Source organism: Leuresthes tenuis, unplaced genomic scaffold, assembly GCF_036924035.1.
Source record: "Leuresthes tenuis unplaced genomic scaffold, fLeuTen1.0.hap1 SCAF_16, whole genome shotgun sequence".
In the NCBI taxonomy this organism is placed as follows: Eukaryota; Metazoa; Chordata; class Actinopteri; order Atheriniformes; family Atherinopsidae; genus Leuresthes; species Leuresthes tenuis.
In genome coordinates, this window is record NW_027325370.1 from 9,136,038 (window position 1) to 9,160,631 (window position 24,594).

Here is a 24,594-nt window from a genome sequence, read left to right on the forward strand (position 1 = left end):
TGGGATTAAAGGGGCTTTTTAAAATGACCTTATTTGTCTGCCCTGCGAGGCTTCTGAAGGTAACACGGCTCATTTTACATCCTTGGTGAGGGACATAGCTTGGCGACTTGAATTACCTTCCACTCAGCTCATCTCCCAGTGAAAATCCCATTTTCCCATGCAGTGATGGTGCAATGTGCTGAGCTTGGTGATATCTCAGGGCCACTCCACGGTGGAGGAGGGGCACACAGACATGCTTACTGCCTCCCTTTTAGAAACCATCATTTCAGCAGGATCGATAGTACTTCCCACTCCACGGCTGGCAGAGAGCGCTGCTTTTACAGCGGGTGGAGGGTTGTGAGTATGCGTGGACAGCTGCAACCGAGGCAAGTCCGAGCAACACGCGCAGTCAAGGTGAATGATCACATGCTGCGTCAGACACTGCTGCTCACTTGCTCTGAGATGCAGTTTCTCAGAAGGGCCAGTGGGTGGATGCTGTCCTCAAGTGGTGGATGCAGTTTCAGGCAACATATTGCTGAAGCTTGTGAACTAGCTCAGCCGTCAGGGACTGTTTTCGTCTTCAAGCCAACTCAGAAACATGCACTGAGATGAATAAAGATCTGGAACTGATGCATGCTGCACAAATCCCTCCTTTTTCTTTATTCGTCCTACACATCTTTGACTGTATTGGAGGTTGAGCACTTAAATAGATTCATGCTGTAGGTGAGAAGACATCTCATGTTTCAGTGGATCGCTTGCAATACAAGACCTGCAGAGTTTAGCTCTGTAGAGGAAAAATCCTGACACAGCAGAAAAATAATCTTTACTGGTTCTTAGAGTAATGTGGACGGGCAGTGAGGCTCGGAGAATCATTCACTCTGGGAATACTGACCTCTGGTCAGTTATTTATAATAACACCGCACCGTATAGTGTTCAAGAGGCCCAGTACTGTTAGCCCTGTTTCACTTCTCTCATATTCACCCTTTTCTGGTCAACAACAGTTATGCAGCACAAACTATTTTTCACGGAAGCACTTTGGACAGATTCATTTTGAATGTTTTCTGAGATCATTGATATTTAAATTATAAAACTAATTTTAGAAGTGTCACAACTTTTTAACATTATAATTATAATTCAGATCTGTTGTTCTTATCAAACTAATGGCCTCAAGCCAAAATATATTTCATTTACAGATATATTAAAGATATATTTTTCAAAAGCTGCCGATTCTCACATTTGTGTAAGCAAAAACATTTTTTTTTCCTAAAGTGACTTTTTGAGATAACCGATGATGAAAACAGTCAGGCTGTAAGAGTTTTCTATCAAATCGCAACCTGGCTGGCATTTACAATAAAAATGATATATACCAGTAATAGAAATGCACGGGCCTTTGTTCATTTTCTCATTCAGCTTCTATTTTGTATATGCATGCTTCGGCAAGCATTTATTTCGCACATATTCTACTCGTGTGACTTTGAGCGGAGCTTTTGCTGGTATAGAGTAAGGAAAGGGCGTCAGTTAAGGGAGGTGAACCACTGCAGGGCAGGGGGATGTGGACGGGACAGGATGTGGCGCAGTACAAGCATCCCCCACTGCTCAGATCGCTGCTCATTTGTCAAGTTGCCTGCAGACTTGAATGGTGCATTGCTGCTGAAACACAGAGAGGCAATCAGCAATGGAACAGCACACCTCATCCACCTAGGAGGGGTCCCAGGTGGATGAGATGCTCCTTGGTTGATGTGTAAATAGGTGTCTTACTGTCAGCAAAATATAGTAAGCAAGATGGTTTAAGAAATTAAATTGTTCCTATAAGGGGTCACACCTTACATGTTTGTGGTTAAAGAAAAGTTGATCAAATCCAACTTGCAGTTACAGTAAAGTAGCCTGGTTTTACTGACTGACATGGCAGTGGATGGGAAGACTCACAGAGCTAATCCTGCAGAACAGAGGCAAAGCAGAGTTGACCCGTCCATCTGCATACTCTGGTAGGGTGTAGGCCATCCTCAGCTCTCAGTCCAGGATCCAGGATGTGGGCTGACCCTTCTTATCCGTCACGTAGCAGTTTTGTAGGTACAGGAGCTCAGCGGGGTACTAATCCACAAGTGAAACTGGCAAAAACGCAACACCTTCCTGTTTGGAAGGGAAAAATATGAGCAGAAATTATGAATGAATGTGAATGAATGAAAGATACATCATATTTTCCCATCTAGTTCATTTTCTGCAGAGAATAATAGAGCTGGACTGAACCAAGGTCACGAATGCAGTTAAAACTCACTCTTGCAGGTTCACACTGAAATGAAGATAATCATCTATTCAGGTTAGCAAATCGTTTTAGCTTTAAAAGATCACAGTACGTTTGTCTAGATTTACCTGTGTAATAATAGCTATGGATGCAATAATCCAGGTTTTTCTGCCCTGATACACCATCAGATACAACAGATATTACTGATACCAAAGGCCCCTCTACAGTTCACTGCACATTAGTAAAGTAATTGAGACCACAAGACATACAGACAGATTTTTATGTCGGTTCTAACAGACCTAGGAGCTGGGTTCAACTGAGTAAACTCCGCATACGTATTTCAACTTGAAGGGTCTCTGTGGAAGAATAAAGTGAATTGGCGACCTTTAATAACTGAAAAATATGTTTGCTGACAGAAGAATTTATGAAGGCAGTGACAAAGAAACTTCATCGTAGATCAGTCTCATTATGGCTGTCTCCTAATCCTATCAATAACCTCAATATCAACCCTGATAATAACCCTTACTATCACACAAGGCCAAAGAAAAGAAAAGAAAAAGATAAAGACATCCCCAATTCTTGGTCCTTGAAACATCTTATGGTATCAGTTATGATTCTGAAGCTGGCCTGTGGGTTGTGTCTCACAAAATGATAACTTCATGAACCCAAATGTCATACAAACAAGCACATATACGATAAGACAAGACATATGCTTGAAAATCCATCCACTCATCCATCCATTTTCTATACTCGCTTAATCCAAGCTGCATATACAGTACTCTGAGGGCAGAAATCCTTACGAATGCACCAAAAGTCTAATAATCTGTTGGCGAAAGCAGTTCCCCGTAAATGCTCGGTCTCGTCCAATTTGAGTCGCACAGAATTCAAATGCTGGAGAGAAACACAGTTCCAGCTTTTAAATCACAGCGTACGTCCGTGATCTATTTTAAGGGTTTATATTCTCATTAGTAACAGATGGGGAAGTTAGAAAAAAAGTTTTTGATTTCCTTAGCTGACAAAACTAATCCTCAAAATACTAATAAGACTCGATTGTACTTTATTTATCGAGAAAACCGGAAATTAAGTTAAGTAAAACTCGCTCATAAAGCATCAGACCTTTCTGGGTTTAGTGAAGATGGTGCATGTGTCAAGAATCACCCTGGAGCTGCCGCAGCTGCTGCAGGCTGCTTAACAGGCATACACAGGCATCAGTAGGCCACTCTGAGGGAGTCAGTATATTATCTATCTCTGTTCCAGTGTGCTGTACCCATCTCTGACGGTGGCAAACGGCAGTGGTGAATGTAGGCCAGGAGTCAACGCTCCGCTCCGGATGACACGAGCTGTTTGTGGAGGATATGATCAGGAGGCAGAACCTGGAACGCAGAACACAATGCAGCAGGGAAAAGGACCAAAATAGCAAGCAGCTTGCCATCTCTGCAGCAGACAAATAAAAGAATAAAGATGTACTGATTATTTATGTTGTTGTTGTTTTTTTTTCAGTTGAACATAAAGTTTTGCATCTCGCTGTTACGCGGTGATGGACTGCAGCAGTTTTCATCAAAGTGAGGTCTTTGAGGCTTGCAAGAGGATAATTTAGTCTTTTTTTCTCTGTGTAAACTGATCACCGCTTTTAACCAGTACTAAAGTACAATCTAGCTGTGAAAGTCAGATTTAAAGGTATCATTTAGCTACAGTGCAGCTGAGAGGGCACCCACATACGAAGGCTACAGATAAGATTAACACAAAATCCAACTTCTTTCTTCTACATCAAGAGAAATAATTTACCTTCCCTTGAAAATGGATATTGATCCGAAGTCATCGCTAAAATGCCTTTTTTTTTTGTCTGCTTACGTTTAAATATCTCATAGGAATGTTTGTAATTGATGTTACCGCTCAGTGAGGGATTGATCAAGACTTTTCATCTGCAGTCTTCCTCAGTTAAGGCTGATCTGGGAGTTAGACTTTGCTACAGCGCTGCTGTAAAGACAGGCTGCCTGCTGCTGACACCGCCAGCTGACAGAGCTGCTGCTCATTCAATCACTACAACAGAGCAGCCAGCTGTTAGAAGTTCACCCTCTCTCCATCATAGGCCCTTTACTACCATCCATCTCATGCTGACGAAGGAACCGATGACACCCTGAACATCATATGTTTCATATATCAGGCTCTGTCCTCAAAACATTTTCTTTCATATCACTGCGAGTATGATGGACTGATTTAATATAAAACAATGTTTACACGTCACTGGGGAAAATAACGACACGTTTGATTCTCAACTTTGTTCAACATGTCAATCTGTTTGTACAGTGTGTCCTGTGCATACGACCATATTCAATCTGCTCTGTTGTTATCAGTGTCTTTAACTCCACTTGGCCTTAGGAGGAATCTGTTTAGCTTTACAAAATGAGGTCAGCAAAGAAGTAGTGGTGCAGTGAGGCTCGCCATACATTTCTCTCAGCAAAGTCAGGATCCCTTCATTTAAGCGATAAATTAACTTCAAGGTTAATTTATTGTCAGCCAGACTTAATTAAAACCCTTTTTTTAAAAAAAAAAACACAGAATGCTCATAAAATCTAAATGCAATGATGCTAAAATAGTCTTATCTTCAAATAAAATTGTTCAAAGATGAAACAAAAAATCTTATTTTTTCACGTTCACCTTGGGACAGGGGCAACAGCAGCTGTGTTGTTCATCCTTTCTGACTTTTTTTTTCCTGCAAGTTTCCCTTTCAACTATGGCGTAAAATCCTGATAAGCCGAAGAAAATACAAAATCTTCACAGAACATCTTTTAAATCTTCAGTTTCAAAGAACCAGAAGTCAGTCGTCAGTCAAGGCAATTCTCTCCTTGACTGACGACTGTGGTCTGAACTGATAAGTAAAACAAGCAAGCTGCTGAGCTTGTAAATCAATCAGTCTATTATCTTTTCCGGACAGATCAATTGAGCTGAGGAATGAGCTGTGAATGGCAAAAAAAAGTGAGGGGAAGAAAAAGACATGCTAAGACACCAGCCAATGGTTAGGCTCGACTCCATCATCAATGTGTTTAACACTGTCCATACTTGACAGATCCCAGATGAACATTACCCCAGTTTTCTTGCAGTTCATGCTGTGACGGCAGGTGCCAAAACACAATAACTTGTTTAGTTAAACGTTTTCCATAAATGCTCATAGTAACGTGGCCCTCTCAGACCTTAATGTGAAACATGGGCAAGAGCACAGATATGTAAAGTTAGATGACTCAGCTCTGAGTTATTTGATCCATCAGCCTTCACACACGTTTACACATTGTGTCCTTTGCTGGGCTAACGAGAGAATATTCGGTTAAGAAGAGAACCAGAGGCGATGAAGTGACCGTAGCCAGGTAAAACTTTGCGAGGTAATCTGATAGGACAATGTAAAAGGGCTCCTCCTCATGGCTTATTCATTACAGGGGATGTCATTACTGAGAATGGCGTGGGCTATGTGAGGTATATGCTGGCCTTGGCACTTTCCCGTGTGTCACAGAGTGCAGAGGAGAGGACAGAAGCTGCATTGCTCGATGCAGCAGCTGATCGTACATGCACGGAATGATGCTTCATTATCAGCTGATGGATAACAGTTTTTGCATGACACACAAACCTGTGATTAATAAAGACACTGATTGACATGGACAGCCCCGTGCAGTACCTTCCCAACAGTACGTTACGGGAGTTTTACTGATTCAGTTATCTGTAGCAGCAGTGGTATATCATCTAAGGGCAAATCCATGAGCTAATTGGGAGAAAAAAGCTGTTATATAATTATGTGTTTGAAACAGGTGAACATGGGACTCGGTTAGACGGAATCAGGGTTAATATGAGATGCATGAAGCTCCTTGTTTTTTTTTCCAGAAAATGGAGGATCACAGCATTCAACTGGAGGCCCAGGCACAACAAAGTCATGTAAAAAAAAAAAAAGCTCCTGCAGTAAGTAGCAGGGAGAGCTGCACTGCTGCAGCAAAATAGCTAAGAATCGAATGTCTATTACACAGAAGACTTCTATGGGGGGCACCGCTATTCACACAGTGCCCAAATGTCAAGTCTGAAGAGCAACGCCAAGAGCAAGAAGACTTTGTAGTAAGAGGAAACGTAAGCTCAAAGTCTGACTAAATGATGGATGATCTCATTCCCACAGACTTGTGCAACGCATAAGACAAATTCTGTTGGTCAAGATATTTCTATATTTTAGCGCACTGCAGAATAGCACCAGTAGAACAGTGCATCTTGGGTAATGAAAGGTAGGCAATAGGGATTGCAGATTAAGGACATTTAGGCACACTGAAGGGGATTTTGTACTGTACCTTTGAGAATTGTGAAACTTTCAACTGGCTTTGAGATGGCCTCTTGTAGACAGGCTTGCAGGTTAATTTCTCATTTGTCACAACTTCTGGTGACAGTGTGCTCAATAACCCTAATGGCGTGCTTTTTGTTTTGCTGATGTACTTTCTGGAAATATGATTCTTAGTTATTTAATAAATACATGAAATTTTACTGTACAGGTGATTAAAGTTTCAAAATGTTGATTTTCCTGACTTGGTTTGTCGGCATCAGATTTTCTGATCTCACATGGATGAAATATTTAAAATTCATATTTCTGCATGTCATATGTGGAGACGTCCCTCCTTCCAAGAAATTTCTACTGTGACAACTTGCACATCACTCTAGAGGAGCTGTTTTCTCTCAGGAACAATTCCTTCCTGGGCTTTGAGCATCCTCATACCTCAAAGCAGCTTTTGCTGTGGTGTGAAAATGAATAAGAGACGATGGTGAGTTATGTGTGCGTTGAGGGGGGTCTCTCTTGTGAGGAGTCCTTTACACTGATGATTCTCGGGGGAGGAGGGGGAGGGTTTGCTGAGGAAGACAGGGTGGAGAGGAGGGCGGACTGAAGATGTGCACACACACTGACCCTGGAGGTTGCGTTCCCCTTTAAAAGTCCCATCCCACACAGATACGCAGAGCTCATGCAGGATCTGCTGCGGCAGTGGGGGAACACTGCTGAGCTGTGCAGTTTATGCTGCCAGCAAGCGTGCAAAGAAGAGGAGGGGGAGCAAGCGCGTACCGGAGGAGGAGGAGGAGGAGTGAAGCAAAGAGAGAGAGGGAGTGCAAACAATGTCATTCTGTTCAGGAGGCAATGCTGCAGTCAAGTTTGCCGCGCCATGAGAGCACATCACCAGCGACCAAGAGGCTCAGAGTGAGTGCAGAGAAGTTTTCCTCCTCTCCTCCCAGAGTGTGATGCGGTGCAAGGCTCATCTGAAGGTAAACATTTCTTTCCTCTGTAGTCTGGTTTATCTTGCATGCTGTCTTCTCACTGTCCTCCTCTTCGTAAGGATAGACTTCTTCTTAAATCAGCTTTACAGGAGTTGATATATGTGTGTCAGTGTGCATGCCTGTATGCTGAAGCTCTGGGCTGCTTCTGTTTCGTCGGTTTTAGTCTCCCTTGCACCAGTAATAACCAGGCAGCAGCCAGCCAGACAGCCAGTCAGCGACCAGTCAGGCTCCACTGCTCCCTCATCCATGTTTAACACATAGTACAGGCTAGAAATAGCAGCCGGCGTGTCAGATAGCGGCTTGTTGAGAGGACTGACATTTGACATTAGGACAAAAAAAAAAAAAACTTACCTGGATGCAAAGAGTTTTCTCCTGTGGAGGAGACTTTTATCTTTGCTGATTCTGTTTTTAGCAGAGAACAGAGAGTCGCAGCACTCTAGCTGCAGATTTTTTATCTAAAAGAATGAGTTAATTGTGAAATAGGTTAGAAGGATGTATCATAATGGTGATCCTGGACTGTTAGTGATGGTGCTCACTGGTGAAATGAGAATGAGGCTACTGTGGCCTGTATGGGACAGGGAGCTGTGGTGCAGTCGTGAAGTTGTGCTGTAGCTCCTAAGACTTCTCTGCCATCCTATAAGAGGATACTTGGGCAGAGAAGTATTTGAAACAGACTGTATGAAGCAAAGTATACTGAGCTGTTTCCACATGCTTTTAGATATTTAGTTTTTTTTTTGTCTTGATATTCAGTTTTTATTTTTATTTCTATTTTTATTATCTCTTGGATAAAAAAAGCCAAACTGAAATAGATCCTCAGAGCAGAACCACTCTTATACTACGTAATATTCCTGGCGGTACCAGCAGTAACTCTTAAAGTCAGTGTAGCTACTTTTGTCTTATTGCAGTATCTATGCTCAACTCCGGGCCTTTCCAAAGGCGATGCTAAATTGGTTTATGGAGGAGACGCTTTGTTATAAAAGTGTGTCAGTATTAAAAATGCTCTAAAACCAAGCAGTGAGGTCTGGAAGATGAGTCAACCCGGATCAGTTTGACTGTACGCACGCTTGGGCCCCTCTGAGTTCACCTTAGGCAACTGTGCTAAGACCTTGAAAATGCCGGCCCCGTGTCATGAGCTGGTTCTCTGTGAGTATCCCTCAGGCCTTTGGATTTCTCCTCACTGCAGGCAGGTCACTGCAGTGATGATAGCAAAGGTGCGCGCTACAATCGGAGCCTGACATCATCTTGGAACATCTGCAGTTCTCCAGCACACATACTCACTGGGGGTGGGTGCTGCACTGCTAGCAAAGGAAACTGCCGCACTCACCTGATGTTCCTTGTACCCTATTTCTTCCCTCCCCCCACCTCCCATCCTCTCTCTTCTTCTTCCATCCTCCTCTTTCCTTAGCTCCTGTTTCTTTACTGTAGTCTCTCTCAGAGGTACAGTTGGCCAACACAGCAACTCACCGGCATGCTTTGCACCTCTGTGATTCTGCCCCCTCCTCCTACTGCCCCCACCCCCCTCCGCTGAAAAAGTATGCAGCACATGCTCTAACCATCCTCCTTGAGCAATTTGCCTGAGTGAATAGAGAGAGAGAGAGAAAAGAAAGAGCCAGTGAGCCAGTAGCAGAACACCAATCCTGCAGTGTCCTGCAGCAGTTGAGTTCCTGCAGTGCTGGCCTCTAAGAGCACACATGCGCACACAGAGACGGATGCAAGCACAGGAATATGGAGATTTACATTTGTCATTCTCTCTTCAGATAGCCCTTTGGTCACATGACACAGTGGTGGTCAGAGTGAGGCAGAGCAGGCCGTCTCACTCTACATTGAACTGAGCAGAGTTAAAGACAGAAGAGAAAGAAGCAGATGACTGCACCCCCCACCCCCCCCCTTACCTACCCTCCTCACCCTCGATGGTGCATTGTCCCGTTCCAGCACTCCAGTTCCGATGATGTAATCAATGCAGCAAGCTTTGAACTTGCTGGGCTAGGGGTTCCTTCCCCTCCTCCGACTCCCCCATGCTGGCTGACACAGATGTAAATGTGAGGCCTCGCCGCAGTCTGTGTCCCAGGTAGGAAGACTTATCAATTACAGTTTCAAGTGAAAATTTAGCTGCTCAACAAAAGAAAATCATTCCCTTGTTAGCCAAGCTCAATAATTATCCGAATTTCACTCTTGTGTAAACACATAGTTTCATACATTAACTGGCACTTTGTCAGAAGGCGAATGTGCAGTGAAGTGCTGCATCACCACTTTCAATAAATAAAGCAAATATCTGCAGCCAAATGCCCACCCCCCTTTTTTTTTTCTCTTTTACAAAGTTGCTCTCTAGTTGCATTCAGGGGGACAAAATCAAACTTCTGAGAAGCGCTTAAAGTGCTTCAAAGTGCTATCTGTCTGGATGTAACATTACAGTGACTTTGCTCTTTCATTGGTAAGGTCATTAGTCAGTTGACAGGCTGCAGTGGAGAGCGGCACCAGTGATGTACAGTCAATGCTTTAGAGATTCTCAAGCAGCCAAACTCAGGCCATATTGTTGCAGGTGAGTTTTGCTGAGTTGGCTCCTACCGCTATAGCCAGAATCTGCCTAGTGATCAATTTTCACAAGCAGCAGTGATGAACTGGCATCACCCCTCCTCTAGTTAAAAAAAATTCAGAATAATTAGCGCTTGTGGATTGTGATGATTCTGCACCTTTGACGCAGTTTAATGTGTCAGGAGCTAAACAGCATGCAATGCACATTTGTGCAGATTTATACAGCAAATGCATTCATACGTACCTCTGATCCAGCAGATAGAATATTCTTTTTCCCATAAATTCCTTGCTTTTAAATTCAGATTTTACATCAAATGTAAATTCTCAAAGAAAACATGAATATTTTAAAATGTATTTCATATCGTTGCTGATGCATTCCCTGTGGTTTTTTTAGTTTTATTATTCATACCGACAGGATTTGTCTGTAATTGATGTGATGTACTGACTGTTACTGTATAATAGGACTTGATGAATCAGCAGCTTTCATTAGTTTGCATTGCTGGTGTCCGGTTGCAGCTTCCGTAAACTATGAGTTCGGCTGTGTTTAAGATTAAGCAGAGCTACTTGCAAATAAGAGTATGAGTGAATAGCAGCAGGGATGATCTTTCATTTAATCATTGATTTATTAATTTGAATCCATTCAGCTTCAACCTAATGCTTTAGCATTAATCAGGAAGCATAAACATTTCCACCCTCTGGGCAGAGAAGGTAGTCACTTCCTGCAAACTGGACTTCTTTATTATCTGTGACATAACAAACATGCTCTGACAACTCGGTCCAGTTTAGGAGTGCTTGTCACTTTAATAGATTTTCATTTAATTGCCATCTTCTTGCCTCACGTCGTCACCTTGAAAAGTAACTCCATCAAGTGTATAAAGTGAAAGCTATGCTAAGTCACTGAAGCAGGCTGAGTCATGCTGGGTCTTTTCTGGGTTTCCCCCCTGTCTGATCCTCTGCTCCTCCCCCTGTGCTCTAGGCTTATGCACCGGTCCGGCTGTTGGTGGCGTGTTGGAACATGCCTTGACTTGTTGTGCTGCCTGAGTGAGGCAGAGAGCTACAAGCAACAGAGGGAGACAGGGAAGAAGCTGGTGGTCAGCTGTTATCTAGTGTGAAGTGACCCATACCAAGGGAGAGCCCTGCAGCACCCGTGGTCAGACTCCTGCAGATTTCAACACTAGCATGGAGGTGAGGGTTGATGGAGGAGCTCCGCTGCTGCCTTGCTGCCTGGTGAGTATCAACACTGTGTGTGAATAAATGCCTCTGACATTAATGTTGGAACTGAACCCTTCTGTTAACCTTTTGTTTTCTGTTATTGCAAAGACTGTGCATCTCTCGCTGGTGTAAAAGAATCAGGATTCAGAATTTTGTATCATGAGGAATTGAAAAAGCCAAGCGAAGGCCTTCAGATCGGCAAAATTAAAATTAAGTTGATGGAAATGTACGTGAAAATACTTTCATTCGAAGCACACAGTTTTCTGTGTTGTGAAAGCGGCTGAGACGAGTCTTGAGGTTAGCATGATGCCAGAGGACGGTTACACACCCAAACACAGTGACAAATTATACAGTGGCACAGTAACCTCTGTACAGACAGTGTTACCAGTGACCCTTCTACCACGTCCTATTAGAGTTTCTTCCTCTAATAGAGAGACACTTGGTATTCTTCTTGTTTCTCCTCTGTTCAGAATAAAAGTCGGTTCTATCAAGATACCAAGCAAGCAGCCTCTCCTCTGCAAACCCCAGACCAAACAGACAGAGTTCAGAGTTACTAATATCGTACTAAGAAGTCTGACAGCAGCCATTTTTAGTGTCTGCTCAGGACTGACGCCGTGACACAAGATTTCAATAGCTCTCAAAAGAGAAGTGTCATCAGTGTTTCAGCCTGGACATGCAATAAGATTACGTACTGTGTACACGGAGACGCAGATAAACAGGGCCAGTCTGTCCACATTGTCACACATAATCACGTTAGTGATAAGATCAACAGCAAAAACTCAACTTGTGAAAACTTACATTAATCATTCAGTGATTCTGATAATAATCATTTAGTGTCCACTGCACTACGAACTGTGGGTTTTACATTTATGTGTGGTCAAGCCATCAGATAGTTACCGGGGTAACTGTGTTTTTTGGTAACCAGGAGTAATGTACACTGTGTGTAAACCACTGAATTATTAACACAGTACAGTTTGACATGTAGCTATGATAGATTGATGGAGATTCAATTCATTCACACCAAAAACACGTTTTAAAATTGTTTTTAAAGTTTCATAATTTCTGATTGTCCTTTACTGGAATGCTTCCAACATGGCTTCATCTAATTATTCATTTGAAATGAAAGCTCTCAAAGAGCTGCAGCTCCAGCGTGCTCACAGTGTGAACCACATCAGCAACACTGCTCAGGGTCATATACAGTAAATACTAACAGCATTGTTAGCCATAAGATGATTAGGTGAGTGGATTGAGTCTGAAGCAGTGAAGCATGACTGTTCAAGTGTTGTTAGCTGACACTTTTAACAACCAAAAACAGTGTACAGCAGAGAGGAGCGAGGACGGGTGGAGATGAGAGGCAAAGTGCACGGGGCCGCATGCTGATGCATTGTAGGGTGAATGTCTTTTTTAGCCCACACATTCTGAGGCCTGACAGCAGCGGGATCCACCGTACTCAGAAAGTATAGGTGAACCTGAGGTTAGTGTGTGTGTGTGTGTGTTTTGATGAGGTGATTCAAATTCTGTGTTGCTGAGAAGATTTGTTGCCTGTAGGTTGAACATGTCACAAACTGTAGGCATATTCAGGAGTGCTGCTGCTCTACCAGCAGAGCCCCACGGACACTTAAGCTACAGTACTATACTTTGGACAGAGTAGATGTTACACATAAAAACTAACTTATCTAAATCATTTTCAATTAAGCATTTTAAGCCCTTATTTGTGTTATGACATTAATATATGTGGGTTTGTGTAAGATTTTTTTGTAGATCAAGATTTTTTGATACTGGCGCCACCGACTTATTATTCTAACGTACTGAACAGCAGGGGAGATGAGACTGACGATATGCTCCATGTTGGAGACAACGCAGGCCTCAAGAGAACCTCATAAGGAACACAGAAACTGATTCCACCAAATGAAACTAGTTGAAACAGACATGCACACCGACATAATGACGTGGCTCCCTGTTAACGCTTTAAAATGTGGAAACGCAAGCCGCTTCTTCCATGATTCAAAAAATACAAAAACAAAAATAAATAAAATTCAAAAGATACATTAATGTATCAAATACATTTTAAGTGATCCCTGAAGATATTTCAGAGCCACTATTGATATCTGATCAGATAAAAAAGTCGTCACTGATCCAGAATCCTTCAGGTAAGATCTAAAATGTCAAAACCAGCTTTTACCTTAAAATCTGGGTGAAGCGGTCATGATGAAACCGATGATAAAATTAACTGGCATTAATTGTTTTGACAACATATTGTTATATGACATGCCAAGCAAAAAATACCCAACATTTCCATGTTTTTATTTATTTACTGTCAGGGTTTTCCTTCGTCTTAGAGCAACTAAAGCAGAATCAAATAATGAATTGGTCAACAATATCTATATAACAGATATATCTATCTATAATATATATCAATATATGGTAATCAATAGTTCGTCCCATATCTTATATTATTCACATGCCCACATATTTAACATCCCTTTTAACCAAGAAATGATAAATCAAACTAATTCTTTTTGCAAATTCATCACATTATGTTTTGATAGAGGTCACTATTTTGAGTGATTTACCAATGAAGTCACATTTGAAGTCACATGATCACAGCTTCTTAAACTTGAATTAAACTGAACAAGACATTTGGGAATGTCCTCTAGTGCTTTGGAAAAACACTAATTTACAGTTTTTTTCTTTGACATTTTGCTGACTAATTGATTGATAGAGAAAATATTCAAAACACATTACTCAACTAAGAAAATAATTATTTGTTGCAGCTCTAATTCACTAATAATTAGAAAAATGATGCAATAGTTCGGAAACTACTTTATCACAACCAAAATATGTTTTTGTGGCCTGAAACGTATTTTGGTGAGTCGGAGCTCTTTGCTGCTCCTGCTGCAGTTGGCTGTGTGAGGTAGCTGGTCATTCATTTAGCAAGCAGGGCTGTGTTTTCACTGGCATTCCTCAATCCTGCATTAGGGATTACATCAAGGCCTGAGCAGGAAGGAATTCCCGTCATCATGTGCTCGGTGAAGACGGCGTCTGGGTCCAAACAAAGGGACACGGATGCAGCTGCTTGGCGCCTAAAAGCGTCTGTGTTGGGCCGCAGACGTCAGTTTTATCCGTCTCCGTTTGACAGGAGCAGGCGAAACTTGCATAAAATCATCACAGAATTTTTTTCTTAAAAGTATGGAAATTCCTCACGCTCAAACATGAAGTCTAGAGGCTTAAAACACAAATTAAACCCTGGAATTTCCAGTTACACAAGCAAAGATGCGTCACGCAATTCACCGAAACGCAGACATGCAGAGCTACAAATAGCCTTTCTGCAGCCTGCAAGTGTAAACACAAATAGAAGGCGTTCATCCAACGTCAACCCCCCCTTTCAAAATTCCCTCGTTTCCGTCATTTGCCAGCAGCTGTACGCCGGTCTCTAGTATCCCTGTTGTCCTGTTAGCAGAGTCCATACAGAGACGGAAGTATGGAGCGGTCAGTAGGCCTAAAATAGCAGTGAAGCGAGCGGACACAGCTGATAGCACGGGGATTTTAGCTGTTGCCCCCGGGTTGCACAGCACGCAAGTGAACGGACAGACACAAACACATACACGAGTAGGTGAGAGCAAAATCAAACCAAGCTTTTTGTTGCAAAATCATGAGTCATGGCAAGTCTATTCTTAGTTTGGGGGTGTTTTTCTGTTTGTCCAAGTTATGTGAACTTAAAGTGATGCTGCGCCAAAAAGTAGAGGAATAGTGAGAATCTGCTTGGGAACATCTCTGGGTCACTGGTCAGCTGAGTGTAGAATCATCGATGCATCGTAGTTAAAGATAGGACAAACACACGATTGTTTTCTTCAGTTTGAATGTAAACGTATATAATCATTCTATCAGCTGTTCTTATAACACAAATGTTACTCAATCCTATTTTTTTCTCCACTTCTCTTATTCGGTAGATCTACCAGCTGTTGGCAGAGCTTCACACCACCCTAAAGCTGGGCATTACAAGTGCAGTCCTCTGCAGTGCCAGACACAGGTGGAAATGTGCAAAGACCAGCCGGGATCCTGCTGCGAGGAGGCAGGCGGACAGTTGGACATGGCTGCTGTGGGTGTTTCTCTGGCAGTGTCTTAGCTGGTTGTTGTGAGGAGTGAGAACGAAGCAATCAGCAAGTATACTGCCGCAGAAATTCTTCGCAATAAGAGGCCCCAGGATCACAGCTGTCATGGGGGGAAAACCCCAGATGGAGAAAAAAAATTGCACTGTTTCTAAACGGATGCTGCTGCTCCTGTAAGTCTCAACCTGATACAGAATTAACTGAAGACTGAGAGTATGTGCCATGTTGTTAACAGCCTCGTCGACATTTACAATTGGATCAAAGCATCAAACTTCTGCACTGCGTGCTGTGCTGTCTTAATCCTCTGCTGCCATCTTGTGACTGAACGCAACCTCCCAGCATGCTTTTGTTCATCAAACACTGCACCAATGTCGATGTTTTGCTTTTCATTGACAGTGTAAAACCCCCTTCATTTCGAAAATATGACTTGGCTCAATATGACGTGAGATCATTTGTTTTTCAGTAGCAAATGCACGTTCCTTTGTCACCAAATCCAATTTTGCATAGCAAATTCCATTTCTTTTTGCCGAATGCTGACAAATTGAAGTTAATGTTTCTTAATTTTTCCATTGCTGTCCAATTTTTTCTTAATGTTAGGCATTAGAACTGTATGAATAGGGGAACAAATAAAAGTTACATAAAGATAGATCTATCAGTTTGCCTTGTTTATTTGTCACATCACACATGCATTTTGTAATTATGGAAAACTTGCTTTGTGTAAACCACTTTGAAGCGAGTAAAAGGATGAAGAGACCCTTGAAAAACTCACATGGCCATGATAACAAAGCAGACCTAATGAGTGCAGATGAACCAGGTGCACATCAATTTACAGACCCACACACACAGTATACACAGCTGAGTGTATCGTGTTTTTCTCTTTTGGTTTACTCAGACGGTCTCAAACTAACTGCTGCTCTGACGCTAGCGCAGACGCTGCGTTTGCTGCAGTCTGCAGGAAGAGCGTCGATATTCCACTGCACTGCTGCAAACACTTAAAGAGATTGCAGGGTTTTTTTCTGGGCTGCAGCAGTGCAGAAGCAGTAAAGCCGCGCTCTCAAACAAGGTCACTGCTTCACAGGCTTTCAACCTTTCTGTGCGTCAGCTCTATGGAAAAGCCCAATTACAAGGCCAGCAAATAATCAACAGCTGCTGGACGCAAACCGCGGCAAACATTGATCATTACTCAAAATGCCACTAACTGTGCCACAATTACAGGAGATCTACAAGGTGTTTGATAAGAAGAAAACGTACTTTGAGGCAAAAGGTGACCATCAGCAATACAGTTTTATTCAGTTGGTGCCATATTTTCTTTATGTCAAATGTTCCCAATTGTCTTGGGATGCTTAAGAAAAATTGTGTTAATTACCGAACAGTTTAGGGTGATGTGCTTCATCTGCATTGCTTCACCATCATTTAATTTTTTTTTAAACGACTACTTTTGTTAGTATTGTGAGCAATTATGAGAGTATTTTTTTTAAGTTTGGGTTTGAGGCTTTATCGGTAAAATAAAACAAATTAGATAAATGCTCAAAATGAATTAAGTGAAATCTTAGAAATAAAACAATCGTCCACTACGGAAACTGACTGTGATGTCTGCTTCACAGCAGTAATAACAGAAATAATCTCTTTCCAGCCAAAAGCTGACGTTTCTGCTTGTAGAAATTTGGGGAATTTTATCCCATTTCACTGGTTCCATGTTTGATTTCTGTGCAGATTAGATTAGATAGCTTCATTAATCCCTGTGAGGAAACGTGTGGGCTACCAGCTCAGTTCATATAAACAAATTATCTAGATATTGCATTCACAGGAGATAACAAACGATATTCATTCACACCAGAGTCACAGCACAGAAAGCTTTATGAAGAACGATTAAGAGCTGATAGGCCCTGTGGATTTCTGCCACACCTGACGGGTGAACGTTCAAACTCTGACCAGTGCTGTGACAAAAGAGTCTGTATCGCTCACTAGTGGCTTATCAAATGAGTCTGCTTGAAACATGATGTGATGGATGGCCTTTGAAGTTACAAAACAGTTTTAATGTAGCCCTTGATCTCCTCTCTGCAGTGACTTTATGATCAGCAATGATGTTGCTCCACCCCCAGCAGAGCAGATCTTACAAAACGCTAAGACGCTTGTCACTAGTTTCGAAAGATTGAGGAAGAAGAACGGTCATGAATGAGTCCCCTTGAATGCGACCTCACTGCTCCTTTTATGGTTGAATTTACACTTTAGACAAACACAAAGATATCTGAAAGACTGGACAATCTCTACCCTGCGTACCCCTAATATTCACTGGAAAGGCTTCCTCTAAACCTTCCTCTAAAATAGATAATTAACCAACATTTGCCTCTGTGGGCCTGTTCATTGTTTAGGTTCGATAGGTCATGTCGGTCAGGTATGTGTCAGCGATCGTAGTGTTTGACAAGACACATGAACGCATCTAAAGTCTGAGACATTAAAAGAGTGTTTAAAGGGCTCCTGTTTTACTTCAGACTAACTCAGTTGAGTTCAAAAGATCAGAGCAACGGTTCTTCTGTGCAGTGTAAATCTATTTATCAATATCCTGGGTAAATAATATCATAAGCACATGATACATCTAAATCTTAAAAAATTATACTATAGCAGAGCTGCTTTTGATTCAAGATGGCTGAAAACACTGTGAAGCATAAAGAAGCCGGTGCATGATGCACAGGATCTGAAACACTGATACTGGTCCACTAAAATGACCAAGACTAACATGTAGAAAAAGTGAATGACACACCTGCAGGAGCTAGACACTATGACAACATTCAAGTGTTCATCAACCGATGAAGAACCTTTAACATGATTCTTCATCGGTTCTCTATCAGGGCTCATGTTACCTCAACTAGTATGTGTAATCTTTGATAGCTTTGTGCTGTATTCATTTAAAAAAAACAATAGCAATATTCTGGCAACAATTAAGACCTTTTCTTTATGTTCTAGTCTATACTGGAGAGCCATGTGTGGATTTTTATCTATACATATATATACTTGGTGCATATTACAAACTTAAACTTATTGTCATGTGTCATATACGACAGATGGTGATGCCATAGCTGAACTGGGGTCACAAGCAAAGACAAATAAGAGCCAGAAATAGACCCGTGTCTGCCTATTACCAGCTGACTTAACTTCTGCTTTGGGTTCCGGTTGGTGGAGCAAAGCGGAGGTGGGGAGGGAGGGTTTAAAACTGACTGAAAAGTTTGGTTTGGTTCTCTTAAAGCACTCAGAGAAGTTTGGCTTGGCATTGGGGGAAACTAACATCATGGGATCATGATAACATCTGATGTAAATCTGCTGATCGTCCGAGCTGTGTTCGCAAACACGGTTATAAAGAAGGACGTGTCTTACCCCCACTGAACGATGGAAAACGGGAATCAGACAGAGTTGTATTTGTCTGAGCAGGTGGTCGTGTTGTGTACCTGCACTCTGTCGTTTATGGGCTCCTCTCTGATCATACTCACCTACATTATTTGGTCAGATTTGAGAACAACACCGAGGAAACTACTGGTTTATTTGTCGGTGTCTGACTGGCTGTCCGCTGTCTCCTACGCCTTCGGAGTCTGGAGAGTTTTCCGCACAGACTCGCCTGACTGCGTCGCTCAAGGAGCGATATCCACTTTCGCCAATACCAGCAGTTTCTTCTGGACTGTGGCCATTGCTGTGTACCTGTACGTTTTCATTGTGAGGTCGAGCCAGAGAGTCGCTGACAGCCTGGTCGTGTTCTTTCACCTTGCCAGGTAGGTATGTGCTGTACGTACCGGAGCTAGCTAGCTACAAAACTAGCTTCGGATGGACACCAAAAGTAGCCTGAAGCATCTTGGGATATCTGGTGAAGCTGTTGAAGTGGGAAAAACCCCAAAGTTAAACTTTCGTCTTGTTTTAGGTCTATGTTTACAACATTGCCACAGGTCACCTTAAAAAGTAAGAGTTGATTTGAGCTTGTTTTGCACTGTGAAAATAGTTGAAGTTAATCTTACTCCAGACTATTTCTGCGTTGAGGAGCGCAGCGTTTCCATGGAGACAATGGGGGAGTGAGACTCGGTCTAATGTTTTGTGTGTACAAGAAACACTAGACACGCAAATCAACTTACTTTATGGCTTAAGTTTTTGTTTTGGCTCCTGACTCTCAGCGGGTCAGCTGATGTTCACAACAACCTGGCTTTTTTCCACCGGGTATTGAAATACACCCGTGTAAGCTGCAGGCATACAGTTTTAAAGTAAAGCGTGTTTTGCTTGTGCTTCCTCTCCAGAACGTTTATTTGACAGCTTCAATGGGCCTCTGTTTAACAGAAAGTCTGATTAAATCATCTCAAAAGGGAACATTGTTGAGGACAGCCGGGGTTTCCAACCTTTTTGGCCTTCAGGGTCACACGAAAAGTGGTGCATTTAACATGTCTGTGAATGTTAACTTCAGCATTTTTCACCAAAAATAAAGGATGAGAGAAAATGTTCAAAAATTGAAAATGGTGTTTGTGTATCAGAACTTTTTCTTCTTTCCTTTCCCTTCATTAGGCTATCACAAGACCCCTGAGTTTTACTGGCTGTCCTTTGTATATAAACGAACATACATATATACAAAATGCATATAAAGAAGCTCAAAGCAGCTGCAACAGCTTTAACAGCAACATGCTGCTTACACACTGATGCTTTAGTGTTCATCCATCTATTTTCTATATGCGTTTAGGGTCGTGGGAGCGCAGGAGCAGGACCTGGACAGGTCGCCAGTCCATCATAGGGCCACACAGAGACCAACGACGCAAGCACACGCACTCCGAGCGTCAATTTAGAGTCACCAATTTACTTAACATGCGTGTTTTTGGTCAGTCTGAGAGAACCCACGCTTACACAGGGAGAACCTGCGAGGATATCACTTCTAGGATATGTACTTTAGTCAAATAGTAGTTTTCATGCCAGCTCATTTTCTCTCCTTCTGCTCACATAATGTTCAGAATATCCAGTTCTTTCAATATTCCAAGGTCTCTTTATAAAATATCTCAACTTGTTGGGTTTTTTTAGGCAACCCTTGGATTCCAACAAAAACAGAACCTGAGAGATGTTTACATAAACCAAAAATAGGCATCTTGTTGCATCCTCTTGGAGAAAATACATTCGGATAGAAAAGATGCACGGGGGACAATATAAATAGAGAACATTTTGAAGAGGTAATAGTGGATCTGGGCTTTGTTCGAAAAACAGTTTGTGGTTAATAGAAGTTGTGTTTTCCTATGTTTAAGTCCAGCTTTTGTCTGCACTTGATGAGAAATGCTTAAATTGCGCGTCTTGAAAATCTGTTTCGATGTGACATTTTCATTGTTGGCATGTTTTCTCTGATTAGTTCCACTCTAGGTGGATTCTTGTGAGCTGCCTATGATGTTACAGCTCTACTGACCCGGGGGAGAACAGGCTTTTAGATAACAAACAAGGGAAGTCAGGAAGAGAAATGCACACAACAATGACATATACTAATTTATAGTTTGTTTTAAACAGAATTAGGTGCCAAAAATGATTAGAATTGAATTGCATGAAAGGTAGACACAATTTTTAATAATACCACAATAACCTGTTTAATTGTTTTTTACTGGTTATGGATGAACTGGTTATTAATTCACATATGTTTTCAAGGTATGCTTACTATGTTTTAAGGCATCCTAACTGCAAGAACAGTTAAAACCACAGCTATGCAGCTCACTAGGAATGGCTGAAAACCTTGTGAAAAGAAGCACATTAATGAGCTGTCCGTGATGATTTTGAGGATGGGGGGGGTTGATTTGCTGTGGTGTGGCTCTCCGTAGCTGTTCTATTTATGGACACGGGAACATTTCCACCCCTGGGTTTGCCTCTCCGCAGTGTATGCGGTTGTCATCCTAATTTTGTTTCTGTGAATTCTCAATTACACAACGAAGCCTTTCACAGAGGCTTATTACCCATGAACACAACTGGGCCTTGAGCGTTGCGGTATTTACAATGACCTGCCATGGATTACCATGGAAATGGAATTTTGAAAGGAAGTATTCTCTTTTTAAAATGAGTAGAGGTTGTGCCTCAGGTGAAAAATGCAGAACATTATTGGTTAAAAAGTGGAAATCATTTTAGGGTTTTATGAACAAGTTAAACTAACAAAACTGGCATGACTCTGCAGTTTCCAGAATGAAACGCAAACAGGCCCTAAGCGCGAGATAATCTTTCACATCGAGTCACATGTCTTTTCGGTATTTGTGGATGTTGTACCCTCCAAGCATTTAGAAAAAGAAAAAAAAATGTGAAGTTGACCTTTGAGACTGATAACATTTAATCTCTGAACCCTTTGTTGTGTGTTGTAGCTGGGGTGTTCCTCTGGCCATCACCGTCACCGCCGTGAGCCTCAACAAGATCGGTTATGATGCATCTGAGGTGTCGGTGGGCTGGTGTTGGGTCCGCATCCACGCTCCAGACCGGGTCCTGTGGATGCTGCTCACTGGAAAGATCTGGGAGATCCTGGCATACCTCACCCTCCCTGTGCTCTACATATTGATCAAAAGGCATATCCACAAAGCGGTGAGGGCCTTATCGGTCAGCCATGTTTAGACAAAGTTTTGTGCTTAAACTGGTCAAACTTTGAGTTGAGCAGTTTTCTCTTTTGCTAAATAATTTCAATCACAAATGAACACATTAAAGATGCACAAATCTTAACTCAAGTCAAACATGTGATATCCAAATCATCATCTGTCATCATTTTCATTTGGTGAGGCTGAAAGTTGGCTCATGTACAGAAAGAGAGGGCAGAGAAAAGATTCTTGTTGTATTAACAGAGTCATTGGTCTCAGAGTGCAGACTTATTTGTAATTCACTGAGTTTCTAAAAGAGGAATAGGAAGCTAAGGCTTCAGTTTTCAGGCTCCTCTCCTGCTGAACCACTTCCCAGTTTGGGTTTCACGAGGCGGATGTCCACTCTACTTTTAAGACCAACCTTACAATGTTCCTTTTTGTTAAAACCTTACACAGTTCCATTCCTAAGAACTTATTATCGTTCGTCACAGGTGTCATACAGCCCTTCAAATGAAGCATCAGCTGTTTATGTTATATAAATGCGGAAGAAAGATCAGCAGACTCGTGCGCATTCATCCTCATAATAATTCCTCTTTTAGTTGATGAAATTTCACTTGAATTATATGCCTGATACTCGTCACATATCAGCCAAGTTGTCACCAAGCTACGAAAACAACCGCCCTTTCTATTCATGGCAATCTCAGAAAAAACCTTCTCTTATAGGTTCTGATGGCGCATTTCATTCTTTTTTTTATTTGCTGTCATAAAAACATGCTCCCACTTTGTCCTGTGTCTGACGCAGCACGCCGCCCTGTCTGAATACCGTCCCATCTTGGCCAACAGACGTCAGTCGCACTCCTTCTCCTCCATGGCGGACATGAAGCTAACTCTCATTCCCATCATCTTCATCGTCCTGCGAATTTGGAGCACATTGCGCTTCATTCTGCTGCTCGCCGACTCTCCGGTCAGGCAGAACCCGGTGCTCGTCACACTACATGTGAGTTTAAAGTTGAAGCCACCGATGTCCAGCGTGAACGGTGTCTATTAATACCCATTTGCTGACTCAAGTAGGACAGCACATTAGTGTGGGAGTGGATGTGTGCTATCCTTGGCTGATGTGCTGTTAAAGTTGTGTGTGATTGCTTGCTGTCAAACCTGTGAGTCATCGCACAGACATTATGCAATCTCCCTGTGCACAGGGACTTTTTTAAGAAGCAATTTGATGAAGTTTTTAACATTTAATGAATTTTTCTCCATATTTTAATGGTAAAAGGTAATATTTGCAGCAGCTGAACTCATTACGATTTCAGTCCCCTGGAAGTTATTTCTCTGTCTGTATGATGAGCTAAAGAAATATTCTCCACCAAAAGACATTTAATCCCGTTGTAAAAATCAATAACTACTTCTTTTGATTTGACCCAACAGGGCATCGGCAACACCTCTCAGGGAGCAGCCAACTGCATCATGTTTGTTTTGTTTACTCAGCCGATCCGTAATCGCCTCTGCACTGCGCTCTGCTGCTGCGGATCTAAATGTGGAGAAGAGGTGCAGAGCTCGCATGATGCCCCACAGAGGCCACCGCCCGGACAGGACTCCTCTACCCAGAGAGAGGAGGACAGCACCAGCAGAGTGCGGACGGACAGATGATACTTTACTCTGTGGATGAGTAAAGACAGACTGAGAGGCTCACGTGAAGGGAGCAGTGGAGGTCTCCACTTTGCATTAAGCCTCATTAAAGCAAGTGCCTGCTTGAGTGGGCTGTAGATTCTGCAGGTGCACGCACATCTGTGTGACATGCCTGCACTCTGGGTGATGGGGCGATCCTGTCTGACTGCACACCAGCATTAAACGAAGCATTTGATAACGCCTTAAAGTGCTGTTTTACTTTAGGTTGTTCATGGCACACTCTGTGAACGACAGTTGACCGTAAAGCCTGTAATGATCATGTACTGTTGTGAGTTTATCACTCTGGATGAATGTTTAGCTTTCTTCTTTCAGAATTCAAGTTTTGATATATTTTCACTTGACTGTGCTGAAAATAGTAAAACAAAAGTTGTTCCCGCTTTGACTCATGAGCTTAGTGTGCAATTTGTTGAACTGAAATTGAAAGATCAAATGCTTAGAACGCTGAACAAAGTTTGGTCTTAAAATAAATCTTTAAACACACAAACCAGAGTTCCATTGAATTAGGCCCTCATCTGTGGTGCTCATGGCAGACGATGCTTCTGCTATCTTTAATTGATCTGTTAACTGTTGCCTAACCTGGTAGTTGCAACATGGTTCAGGCACTGGTTGCAAAATACCATCACATTGCTGATGTGTCACCAAATTTACCTGCATCATCACTGTCACTGTGGTCAGGAGCAGTATGAGTTATGGTCACATGTCATGCTTCCTCCTTGCAACCTGAGCTGTTCACATGAGCCTCACTTCTCCTTTGACTCTCACTGCTGGTGGCTCCTGTTTGTGCCAGTTAGCCACAACCCAAATACCAGAGAAGAATGTGTGAACTCCATGAACCACACGTGGCTTTACCCACCAGCCTACCTCATTACCATAATATTGCTTTCGACAATCCATTGATTGGTTCCTGTGGTGGTTCTTGGTCTTTGTTGGTCTTGTGGAGGAAAAGGTTGAGTTTTGTCTCTTTAACTGTGCATGAATAACACTGAGCTCTTCAGGCAGC

At 42.2% G+C, this 24,594-nt stretch overlaps 3 protein-coding genes and 1 long non-coding RNA gene across 4 annotated transcripts in view; 2 read left to right on the forward strand and 2 right to left on the reverse strand.

Annotated features, from left to right (window-relative positions):
* Window positions 1–24,594, reverse strand: part of LOC140271377 (uncharacterized) — a 160,849-nt gene that overhangs the window by 29,485 nt on the left and 106,770 nt on the right. The gene's annotated exons all lie outside the window — the stretch shown is intronic.
* spsb1 (splA/ryanodine receptor domain and SOCS box containing 1) overlaps window positions 1–24,594 on the reverse strand; it is a 225,925-nt gene that overhangs the window by 9,552 nt on the left and 191,779 nt on the right. The window lies entirely within an intron of this gene.
* LOC140271935 (uncharacterized) lies at window positions 10,994–16,006 on the forward strand. Its single transcript, XR_011907873.1, has 2 exons — window positions 10,994–11,266; window positions 15,202–16,006. It is a non-coding gene; the product is annotated as an uncharacterized lncRNA (long non-coding RNA).
* gpr157 (G protein-coupled receptor 157) lies at window positions 18,566–23,976 on the forward strand. The gene is made up of 4 exons (XM_072367547.1): window positions 18,566–19,121; window positions 21,705–21,918; window positions 22,711–22,905; window positions 23,334–23,976. Exons 1-4 carry the CDS (start codon window positions 18,745–18,747, stop codon window positions 23,553–23,555), a joined length of 1,008 nt encoding a protein of 335 aa, XP_072223648.1. The 5' UTR covers window positions 18,566–18,744; the 3' UTR covers window positions 23,556–23,976.